Consider the following 12,056-nt stretch of genomic DNA (forward strand, 5'->3'; position numbering starts at 1 on the left):
TTTATGTGGGGTCATGTCTTAACATCAATAATTAGCTTTTTATAAAGTGTTTGTACAATTGGTGTTTTTAAGGAAGGCAAAGGTCATGATGCCTGTAGGCATTCTGCTAAAAGATTTAAAATTCTTACCAAAAATAGCTTATGAATATACAAATACCATTCACGTAGACAAGATAAATAGGCCACCTCTTGTCTCTCTTAAAATATCCTGGGCTAAACCAGTTTCCAAAGAAAATATTGTAGGATGATCTTTAGAAATCTATTTCTCCATCCAAATCTTCTCTCTCCCTCAGGGCACAGAGCTGTGGATGGGAACATGGGTCTTCAAATGGATGCTGTTTCCTTCATGTTAGTCTGTGAGTTCTGAGTCATTGTCATGGCTGAACATGACCATAGGCTACCCAAGGTGGCAGTTGGCCTTACCTGATACAAACTTTGTGTGACCCTCCCTGGCTGCTACAGAGTAAAGAAAATGTGTATTCTTTTTAAAACCAGAAAATACTTGAAGCTTAAATTCTCTATCTGCTCCAATTTTACAAAGTACTCAAAAGTGCTTTGTCCACTCTAGTTAAAAGTTGGTTTGTTTTTAAATAAGTTAGTAGCCCTTTTCTTGTAAACCACAGCAGTAAACATTTGTGCCCTGTTTATAAAGATAGCTCAAAGCATCAATGGCTCTGAGAGGTAGCGAATTCTCTAGTGGTTTTAGAATATGTCCATGAAAATAGTTGTCGCCAGAACCCATCACTTCTCTTAATTTTTAAAATAAAATTAGCACCTGGCTATGAGAGTGTTTTGTTTTGTTTTTTTTAAAGCGTCTCTGGTGCAAGTGTATCTGATATATCTTTTTAAAAGTCTTTCATTTTTCAATGGCAATTTCTAACACTTTAGGGAGCTGGATAAAATGCCAGTGACCATGTAAGATCACCTCATTCTAAGTGTTTAAACTGCTCGGAGTAAGGGCATTTAAAGATAACTTCAGCTGGCCACAAAGGTCATATGCCATCCATCATGACCAAAAACAAAAATCAACCTTCTCTGCCAAATCCCTGGGTCTCTTCAGTGTTTAGGAACCGCGATGCTGTTCCCCTCCACGTGGCTGCTGAACCTTGCAGGTCAACTTTCTTTCCTGTCTACCTGGGACCTCAAGATGAGTGGCTGCTCTTTGAAATGAGACAGCATGTCTTCTGGGACAGAAAGCTTATCTGATGGGTTTGACACAGGACAAGATCCTGATTCGGGGGTGTGATAGGACTCTGGGGCAGTGAGGAAAGACTGATGGAGACAAACGTCTGCCCTATGAGCTACTGGGTTAAGAGAGACCGAATGTGTAGCATTCGAAGGGGATGATGGGAAAATCCCGACTCTTCTCAGAAAGCAGGCCGGCTGCCATTTACAGCACTTGGTAAGCAGAGATGTACTTCTATCTGTGTAATTAGGTAGGCTCCCCCCCTCCCCAAGATGGACACTAACAAAGTAATGGAACCAACACTTTCCCCTTTAAAGACCTCCCCCCCCGCCCACTACCACAACAACAATATAATATACATAGTACAAGAAAAGTTGAGAAAACACTTCAGGTCTAAATTGTCTTAAGAATAGGACAAAAGAAAAAAATCCCTTATGTAGTCTCTTAAGCTAGCAGTGCTTCCTCGGTCTTGCCTTTCCTGTCTTCATTTTATTGCCTTTCGGAATAGATGGATGTCCCTGAAAGATCAAATTGACAATCTTCTGCTGAGTGAGACATTTGAAGCAGTGACTGGTGACACAACGGTGAGGCAGTTTGTGCAGCTGTGAGCGACGCAGGCACCCGCCCCCCACCCCACCCCCCGGGCACCTGCAGATGTTGCTTCTCTTCCCCACCCACTACACGTCCTGGTCCCCCCGCGCCCAGCCCCTCTTCGTCCGCCCTCGGTGTGTCACTCCCGGACTCTGGTGACAGGGTGTGATGTCTGAGGCTGGACATCAAGCGCTCCAATCTGCTCGCCCAAAATAGGAAGCGTCTCGGGGAAATCAAGGGGATCGGAGCCCTACTTTCTTTCGCGTGGAAGACGGCGAGGTCCCTAGGGACCGCCCCCCCCCACAACCCCCGCGGGATCCTGGATGTCTGAGATACCCTACGGTTGGATATTGCTGGAATCTAGGGACGGACTAGCTCGAGGAGGACGGAGGATGGATGGCGGGTGACCTAGAGAGGGGCCGCGTCTACGCGGGTGGGCAGGCGCCGGGGAGGCGGCGGCGGCGGCGGCGGCGGCGGCGGCGGCGGGGGCGCGGCGGCCGGGGCCTCAAAGCCGGGTCTGCGCCTCGGGGATGTAGATCTCGATGCTCTCGGCGCTCTCGGTGGCCGAGTTCTGACGGACGGACGCGGCGCGCTTGGCGGCCATCAGGCGCTTGCGGGCCTCCTGGCGCTGCGAGCTCTCCAGCGAGCGCTCCCGGATCAGCGGCGCGGGGCCCTTCGCCGGCTTCTTGGGCACTGGAGGAGGGGCCCTTCGCTCCTGATCAAAGCAGAAGGTTCAGGACATTACACAGCTTCTCAGGACAAGCTTGGGGGAAACTGGGATAGGTCAGTAGTTAGCACACACTTTTTTTTTTTTAAGCCTAAGGGTGGTTAAGTTAGTTCTGATCTGCACACTGTATACATATTTACATATATATATTTACATATATATATATACACACATATATATATGTGTATGTGTGTGTGTATATATATATATATATATATATATATGTATTGGAGAAGGAAATGGCAACCCACTCCGGTATTCTTGCCTGGAGAATCCCATGGACAGAGGAGCCTGGCGGGCTACAGTCCATGGGGTCTCAAAGAGTGAGACGTGACTGAGCGACTGAGCACATAAAATGTATATATTTTTTCTTTAGTATTCTGGCTTGGGTTTTCAAAAAGATGCATGAGGGAAAAAAATACTGGGAAGTTTAAGGCCAAGGGTAACGCTGGAGGACAGAATTAGTCTTTCCCGGGGAAGGATATGGGTTTTTAAAATCTAACCAACCCCCGCCCCTCCCCTCGCCCCTCACTTCACCTAAAGGCTGCAGCTTCCAGCACATTTACTGTGGTTTTTCTCTGGAGGCTCCAGACTCTTCCAAATGCCAGAGATGGGAAGGAGGGGGCAGCAGCCACCTCTTAGATTCTGCACCCCCTCTAAGCAGGGCGGCAGTGTGTGGCACCAGCTGGGTTCAGAGTTTAAAAACATCCCTGCCCTCACCCCTGAGCCCACTCAAACCTAAACAGCCAAACGAGGAAGAAGCGATTGTTAAAACTGTTCGTTTAGCTTTGCTTGTGTCTCAGTGAGTTACACCCATTTACACATCACACACAGACACACAGAGATGTACTCGGCAGGGTCACCCTGGATGGAGGACTTGGACAGTTCCTACCCTTGGGGGTATGGAGTCAGCTCCTAAAACATCCTGCTGGACCATCATGAATTAGGGGCCTCGGGGTGACCTTGGTGGCCCTGAAGGCTATTTCATAATAGGGACAGACATTGTGCCATGACAACTGAACACAAGACTGGACTGCTCCCCTCCCCCACACCCCCAGCAGCAGCAAACTAGGAAACGGTGGGCTATTTTTAAATGCCGCTGCAAAAACAAAAGTCATTCATAACTCGGACTGGAAAAAAAAAAGTACAGTAGGAAATGGAATCTAAATCACAAAGGATTTTTAGGAAAAAAGTTTTCAGGCTGCAAAAGGTCGTGAATCTGATGATTTCCTCTTTTAATAAAATACCTTAAATTCTCATAAACCTAAATATGGATTCCATGATTCTCCAAAGGGCACTCTCTATGTTCCTCCTTCGTGGAGTGCCTAGTTACCCTTATTGCAGTGGAGTTGCCCAACGGTTGTTTAAGGTAGAGTCTTGTGTGGATAAAAGGAAGCATAGAGTGCAAACCGTATTCCACCAACTCTGATGGCGTTTGTTCATTGTTTCCCCTCCAGTTCATGGGGTGATGCAGAGCTCTGATCACCAACACCATGCATGAAGATTTAGAAATCAAGTTAATAATGATTTACAGTATAACTGTCACTAGGTACCATATATCAATTCTTAGCTTCACTCCTTTTGGACATTTAAAATCTTCATGATTGGGTCACTCAGTACTTTTGAAAGTACGATTGTGGAAAACTTTTTAGTCATATTTTCCTTTCCCTGCATAGTTTATTTTTTAACAACAATTTTTAAAAATTGATGAATGAGAAATTAGATGGATCAGCTCTAGAAAATCAGTTACCAGTATGTGTGTACATCTGTAATGTTTTCTTAAAACCAGACCAATTTAAAAGCTTGTTTAGCAGACAGTTTTAAACCCAGATTAAAGAAAACTAGAATGAATGCAAATGTTTGGCTGCCCCAGTGAGAGGCCACACAGGCATCAATGGTACTTTGATGTTTCATACCAAAACCCGCCAGGTGGATGGTGACAGAATTAGAGATGAGGGACGGTGATGAGAGTGGTGGTCCCTTCAATTATGCACCGGCCCTTAGCACTCGATTTCTCCTGGGAGCCCAGGGGCTCCAAGAACTCTGATATTATGATGACTGGACTGATAGGTGAAAGGATCAGGAAAAAGCATCACAGAAATGGCTGTGCCTGACTTCAGAAGTTGAACCTCTCAGAATCATTTGACCTCAGGCTGTAGGAAAGCAAAGGGTTAAAAATGTCATGCATCTCCGGTCAGCCTAAGAGAGTGGACATTGGATACCTGGGCAAGCCTGGTGGAGCCACTGTAATCAAATGTGGAAACTGCAGTTTATTAATTCAAGTAAAAGAATTTGAGTCTTTATTTCTAAGCTCTTGCATGAGGAACCCAGTGAGCAATACTCCCCAAGGCAAATCAACCAAAGGTAAAACCTTTAAAAAAAAAAAAATTCCAACATTTATGATTATTGTGAAACTATACGGTGTGTATATTTTTAGACTTGAACAACAGTGGTTTCTTTATTACTATATTTATGAAATGATTATCAAAGTCGGTTAGTTTGCAGGGCTTCCTATTTTCTCGGAAACACGTTCTAGGGGTGTAAGGAAGTTGAACTCTTGCTCTATGTAATCATGCACTGAAGATGTCATTTATTTTAGTTTAAAAAGCAAAATGGAGGCAGTTCCTTCCAATGACTAAAATGGTTTAACTTAAAGTTTAATTAACAAAAAAAAAAAGCCACATTCCCATTTTCCAATTCACAGACAGATTTTTCTTTAAAAATATGCCTGAAACATATTACAGATAATATCCCAAATGATTACTATGTAAACATTGTCATTACAATGAAATTAATATGATTTCAGCTCCATTTCACATTGTAAACAGCAAGACTGAGAGCAGAAGCCTATTTAGACTGTCCAGTGTTTGTGCAGGTTTTTAAATGAACCATACAAAATCTACATTGTTCTACCTTCTTGTCAAGAGGATCCATCTGTTTCCAATTATTGGCCTTTAACTGATGAAGTTCATCAAATTTCATACTAATGTTTTCTATGGACAACTGCAGCATGTCCCAGAACCCCGCCAGATCCTGAGAGGTGGGCCTTGGATGAGCATTGGGATTCTGTGCAAGAGAAAGAAAAACAGTCACGCTTTAGAAGCGATGTTTGTGACAAGCCCAGGATCAACGCGGCATTTTCAAATACTTCAAATAACAAAAAGAGGATGAGTTCCTTTTAGTTTACAGATAGGAGAGAAAAGTGAAATTACTGATGGTGCTGTGCTGTGCTGTGCTTAGTCCCTCAGTTGTGTCCGACTCTTTGTGACACCATGGATTGTAGCGATTGTAGCCTGCCATGCTCCTCTGTCCATGGGGATTCTCTGGGCAAGAATACTGGAGTGGGTTGCCATGCCCTCCTCACTGATGGTACTTTTATTTATTTATTTTATAGGTATATGTATATATGTTTTATGGGGCTTCCCAGGTGGCACTAGCGGTAAAGAACCCACCTGCCTTGGCAGGAAACGTAAGAGACAAGGATTCGATCCCTGGATGGGGAAGATCTCCTGGAGGAGGGAATGACAATCCACTCCAGTATTCTTGCCTGGAGAATCCCATGGACAGAGAAGCTTGGTGGGCTATAGTCCATTGGGTCTGAAAGAGTTGGACATGACTGAGCGACTGAGCATACGTGCATACATTATGTATATATATACCTCTATATATTCACCTTTATTAAGGACTAATTGACAAATAAGGTGATAAGATATTTAGAATGTACCACGTGATGATTTGATATAGACACACCTTGCGTAAGGACTTCCCCATCGAGTTAAGCAGCACATCATCACCTCACATCGTTACCCTTTTCTGTGTGTGTGTGAGAACATTTCTCTTCTACTCTTTCTTAGCAAAGCTCAGTTAGACAATACAGTGTTATCAACCATAGTCACCGTGTTCTAATTAGATCCTCAGACCTCATTCATTTTATAGCTGAAAATCTGTATCATTTTACCAACTCTCCCTCCATTTTCCCTGCCCCTGAGTCCTTGGCAACCACTTTTATACTCTCTCTATGAATTTGTTTTTTAAAAAATAAAAAAAGATTCCCCTACAAATGATAATTTTATACAATCATTTTATATACATGTGAGTCAGTGATTCTCAGTGTCAAGGTAAAATTCTTTTGTAATACAGCATCTATCAGTATGGTATGGTGGGGAGTCTAAACTTTTGGAAAAAAACCAGAATGTGTGATGTATGCCAAAATGCATTTAAAACTAAATGAAAATACCATATTACCAAAAAATACAGCCTATTGTTATTAGAGTCAGTATTTGACTCCAAGGCATCCAACATACTCAGAGAACAGATAAGGAATCTAAAATAAGATTCATTTTAATACTTACATTGAGTGAAATAATAGGGCAAACAAGTGATAAGTAATAAAAGAATTAGATTTTCAAAGTATTGTGTGTTTAACAGTTAAGCTAGTTCTAATATAGGAAGTCATTTTATCATATAAGTACTTGGCCATAATCATTTGGAAACGAATTGGTTTTAAATTGACCATAACATAATACGGCAAATGTGAGAACACTTATCTGTAGGTACACATAGATTTCTGTGCATTTGCTAGATAATATTAAACATTCTTTGGTGTGTGGATTGACTTTTTTGCCCTCATTCACATATCCCTGATAAGCACTAGAGAGTAGGAACCACTAATTCATATGATCTGAGACAGAAAAACCATAACTAAGAGACTGAAGGTATTACTACCGGCAACAATAGCCAAAGGTATTCATGGGCAGATAGGTGGGGCTCATACTTATCAGAGGTTTCTATTGAGGTTCCATTTGGTTACCTCTGGGTATCCCAGGCAATTGGAAAGACTGTGAAATCTCATGCCATATAATAACTTGAGGCCCGTTCTTACTTTTAAAACAACCCTAAAAAAATGACATCATCAGAATTTCAGAAAGCACAGGGTCAGTGACCATCAAAGTTAATAGACTGGAAAAATTACTTTTTAGCCTTTTGATGGATGAGTATTATTGGTCTGACTTCAAAATAAATACAAAAATGTATTTATAAACTTATACTTTTAAAACTACCCATAGTTCATTGGAATAATTAAATTCTAAAACTTGTAAGTATTTGGTTCACTGTGAAACTCTATCCCAGTGACACCTGAATTAACAAGAGGGCTTCTCCATAGCATTTTGATATAGTAAACACGAATGTTTCTCAATATCTAGGTTCAGAATAGACAGATAATAACTTTGACAAAGTACTTGTCAACTAGAGTTTTATGATCTCACAATATGGTACCTTATCTTATTTGTAATTAAAAGCTAATTGCTCATACCTTGAAGTTCACTAAAGCCTTCTAGGTCACAAGCCCTGTTGTTAAACTGTGTTAGTTAGTGCATTAATAGATAGAATGATAGCATTTAACTCTGTAGTAACACAGGAAATTTGTTCCTTTCCCACCAAGAATCTCTTTGCCCCCTCATCATCCAAGGGATGAATGGGGAAGCAGAAAGCGCCTGGGTACTCAGCCAGTCTCTTAATCAGTGGCTCCTGTGACACCCAGCACAAGAAGTAGTTGCGAAACCTGCCTCAGTCTGAACCAGGTCACTTGGAGGTCAGAGGTGACAGAGGATGAGAAAGATAAGGAGGGCCAGTTTGAGAAATATGGCTTTACATGAACTTTTTAATTTAAAGAGTTAAAGAATAATATGAATTAAGATCTGTGACACATGAGCAAGTTTACAAATTAGAAGGAATTCTGTACCTGACACATAGTGAAGCTCAATAAAATATTTGTTAAATCATTGATCAATACATTTACTAATATATAATATCTCATAATTCAGAATAGAATTTCTGAGAAGGTGAAAGAAAGACCAGGTCATTTTTGCTGAGGAAGGGGAAAACAAACTATAGGTGAGGGTGAGGAGCCAGGAAAGAGAGGTTTCAGAAAGAAAAGCCTGGTGATAGGGGACAAGAGCACTGACTTGTGCAGATTTTATATCTGCTCTTGGTTGAGTCTTGTCTAGACAAATCCCATTCAGTCTGTATTTGTCCTTGTTGACAACAAGATGTGGTTAGAACGCTAAAAAAAAAAAAAAATCATAGTTTGGGTCAATCAGATTACAAATGATTGTGTTTTGAACTTTCCAGAAGATTAAAAGAATTGCTTTTCATTTTCTTTATTTTAGATGCAGTTTCCATCCCTTCAGAGGGTATCCTCTGATGGAGGAAATGGCTATCCACTCCAGTATTCTTGCCTGGAGAACCTCATGGACAGAGGAGCCTGGCAGGCTACAGTCTATAGGGTCACAAAGAGTTGGATGCAACTGAGCGATTGAGCACACAGATGCAGCTTGACCATTAATTGGCCAATAAAAGCTATTTTTGTGGAATGACACTTGTGGAGATGGCAGAATTAAAAAAAAAAAAAGTGTGGAAGCTCTTGGCCCTGCATTTTGCTGACAGTTTTTTTTAAATGTTGTTGCTGCTAATACTGGTTTTGTCTGTTTGTTCTGCTTTATTTCATTTCTGTGTGCCCAAGAAAGATGAATGATTCGTTGTTCTCATGGAGATCAAATCTACACTTTCTGACACTTTCCACCTCCAGTTCTTGAATTAAAACAGAGCACTCTGATAAGAAAAGGGCCCAATGGCTATTTCAGAAAGAAACTAGTTATCCAAAATGATTTTTTTTCTGAAATATTATTTTTGAAATATCAGGCTGCTCCAATTGGGTAAGAATAATACAATCAGGAGGCCAGGAAAATAGAAAATCTTCAGCAACCAGAGAAAAAAAGGAAACGGAGTTTTAACTTGATAACTTGATTGGATTCTTTCTTCTAAGATTTTTAATATTTTTTATTATTTTAAAAGATAAATAATTTTAAGAAAAGCAGGAAATATATGATTCATCGGAAAATTCTTTCAGGTTAAGATAGTCCAATGAGCTCTGGCTTGGTTTTACTTTAGTTGGACTGGTCTTGACCACACTTTCTTCTCACCGGGAGGAGCAGGGAAAACTAGTAATCGACAGGGAAAGATACCTACCAGGTTTTCTTCACACAGTTCTCTGAACTGGTAGAATTTCTGGGCCATAAGAAGTTGGGCACTGCCCACTGCGGTTCGGATTTTCCCTAGAACTGAAAAAACCAAACAGACAAGAAGTTTACACATGATGTCTCATTGTTGAGACTTAGTCTGGCAAAGCAAAGAGGAAGTTGCGCTGTAGTAATTAGGGAAGACCGCATGCAGACCGCAGGCGCGCACACTCACACAGCCAGGTCAGGCCGTCGCTCTGCACATCTATGCAACAGAGACTCCTGAGTTAAAGTAGAAAATCAGCTTGGAAAAACCCACATGCTCACCAGGCATCTTTCTTAGGGATAACGGAGTTTTCCATCACAGCCCTGGATGTTACCAGGAGAGGAGGCAAATAGTTCTGCTTTGTTTTTTCCCTTTTACTGCAAGGATGAATTTCCAGTGTTTACCAGTCCGGTTAGGGATTTGTGTCAGCAGTCATGGTCTGCTAGCTTGTTTTTCTAATCCGAATCCAAACACAAGGAAAGCAGCCCTGAGTTGCAGGGGGTAGGGATCTCATGGCACTCACCAAATCCCATCCACAGCCTTCCATATTTTTCCGGAGCTCAGCCACTGGGACTTTCAGGAAAGAAAGAGCCTGGCCAATCGAAAGATTTTTGTAAGGAGCGAACATTTTCAGCCCGTTGCCTAGGGAACGCCAGCACTGTCCCAGCTTTTACACTCCACGGACCAGCGTTATTGTTCACAGAGGTTTAATTCCCTGTGCACTGTGCTGAAAATCCTCCCCTTTGCAAGCTACTTCTTGCCTTGAGTGAAGTCGAAGGGGAGAACCTTCCAGCAGTGGGCGAGCTGAGCGGGGTGGAGCCTCGGCGAGGAGCATCCCTGAGCATCTCTGAGCATCCCAAGCTCCGGATTATCCCAGAGGCGCTCGCTCCGCCTGGTGGGGACTGCGCGGTTGGAGCCCCGCCACCCGCCACCCGCCACCGCCACCGGGCAGGAAGGAAGGGGAGACGGCGGCCTCAGAGAAAAACAGAGCAGGCGGGCCTCCCAGGGGCGCTTGCCCACTTGAAGCTCTTCACTGGGGCCGGGAGGGATTTTATGGGACTGAAGCAACGTTTTTGCTGCCGTAGTTTTGTTCTGACTTTACCGTGTCTGAGACTCAGAGTGGAATTATATCTCCTTTTCTTGACCTCATTCCCCACAAACACTGAGAAGACATCAGAAGGACAAGCAATGTCGTTTGGCTCAGGGTTTCCTGGTCAGTTGCTTCTCTGTTAGTTTAAGGCTGCCAGGCTGGATAATGGTTCCCGCGGGCCACCACTGGTCTCTACCCAAATAGTTCACACACGTTTCTGGGTCAGGAAGATCCTCTGGAAGAGGGCATGGCAACCCGCTGCAGTATTCTTGCCTGGAGAATCCCCATGGACACAGGAGCCAGGCGTACTACAGTCCATAGTCACAAAGAAACACAACTGAAGTGACTGAGCTCGCACACACATGTAACCAGGGCATCTCTGAACTTGGGAAGCCACCAGTCACACCGCAAGGCTGAGCAGAGACCACCTCCCTAGGGAGAGCTGGGGTCCTCCTTGAGAGCATCTGGCACAATTCTTCAGGCCTAACTGTTGGATTTTTTCAATCTATCTGCTTTTAAACTCTTTTGGGATGGTTGCACTTTCCTCTTTAGTTGATCCATCATGTCTGTAAGGCCTTCCTCCCTTTTCTTTTTTAATTAAAAAAATTTATTGGAGTAAAGTTGCTTAAAATATTGTGTTAGTTTCTGCTGTACAGCAAAGTGAATCAGCCATACATATACATATATCCCCCTTTTTAGATTTCCTTCCCATTTCAGGTCATCAAAGAGCATTGAGTAGAGTTCCCTGTGCTATGCAATAGGTTCTCATCAATTATCTATTTTACACATAGTGTCACCTCCCTCCATCTCTCAACACCCCAAAGCAGAAAGGACATGGGGAAACAGGGTACCACAGAAGCTAAAGGGTCAGGCCCTGAGTTTGCTGAGGGTCCTCTTTGAAAAACTTAGTATCCATTGCTCTGGACAGGTCACCTAATCTCTGTTTTCTTATATGTAAAATGGGATCGAACCCAGGTCTCCTGTATTGGAGGTGGGCTCTTTACCATCTGAGCCACCAAGGAAGCCCCATTTTTTTTTTTTTACTGTATGTGGTGGCAAATAACTTTGCAGGGACTGGGCTGGCCCTCAACGCCAAGGCCAAAACAGGCCCAGAGGAAGCTGTAAAAACATGTGGAGTCTCCATAAAAGCTGGTACAGGGACAGTCCATGGGGAGCCTGGGAACTCATTCATTCACTTAGAAATACTGGGACCGGAAGCAGTCAAACACCCAGTGCTTCCTGACTATGCCAGCTCCCCCATCAGCACGTTAGAACTCAGAAAGAGCAGAGGACTTCCCCGGTGGTGCAGTGGATAAGAATCCACCTGCCAAAGAAGGGGACATAGGTTCCATCTCTGGTCTGGGAAAATTCCACATGCTGCAGAGCAGCTAAGCTTGT

At 43.0% G+C, this 12,056-nt stretch overlaps 1 protein-coding gene across 9 annotated transcripts in view; it reads right to left on the reverse strand.

Annotated features, from left to right (window-relative positions):
• Positions 1–2,009: 2,009 nt before the first annotated feature.
• DLGAP1 (DLG associated protein 1) overlaps positions 2,010–12,056 on the reverse strand; it is a 533,225-nt gene continuing 523,178 nt past the window's right edge. For 7 of the 9 annotated variants that reach the window (XM_055417159.2, XM_088833502.1, XM_088833501.1 and 4 more), the window contains 3 exons: positions 9,533–9,624; positions 5,417–5,569; positions 2,010–2,491 (listed from right to left, as the gene is read on the reverse strand). In XM_055417159.2, the coding sequence (XP_055273134.1) occupies positions 2,282–2,491; positions 5,417–5,569; positions 9,533–9,624 (455 nt within the window). In that variant the 3' untranslated portion in view covers positions 2,010–2,281. Of the gene's footprint in view, positions 2,492–5,143; positions 5,570–9,532; positions 9,625–12,056 lie in introns of those variants that run through there. The other 2 variants (XM_088833505.1, XM_088833506.1) reach the window with 1 other exon arrangement.

The sequence above is a fragment of the Moschus berezovskii genome, chromosome 28, assembly GCF_049115385.1.
Source record: "Moschus berezovskii isolate FMDL1 chromosome 28, NW_MosBer_1.0, whole genome shotgun sequence".
Lineage (NCBI taxonomy): Eukaryota > Metazoa > Chordata > Mammalia > Artiodactyla > Moschidae > Moschus > Moschus berezovskii.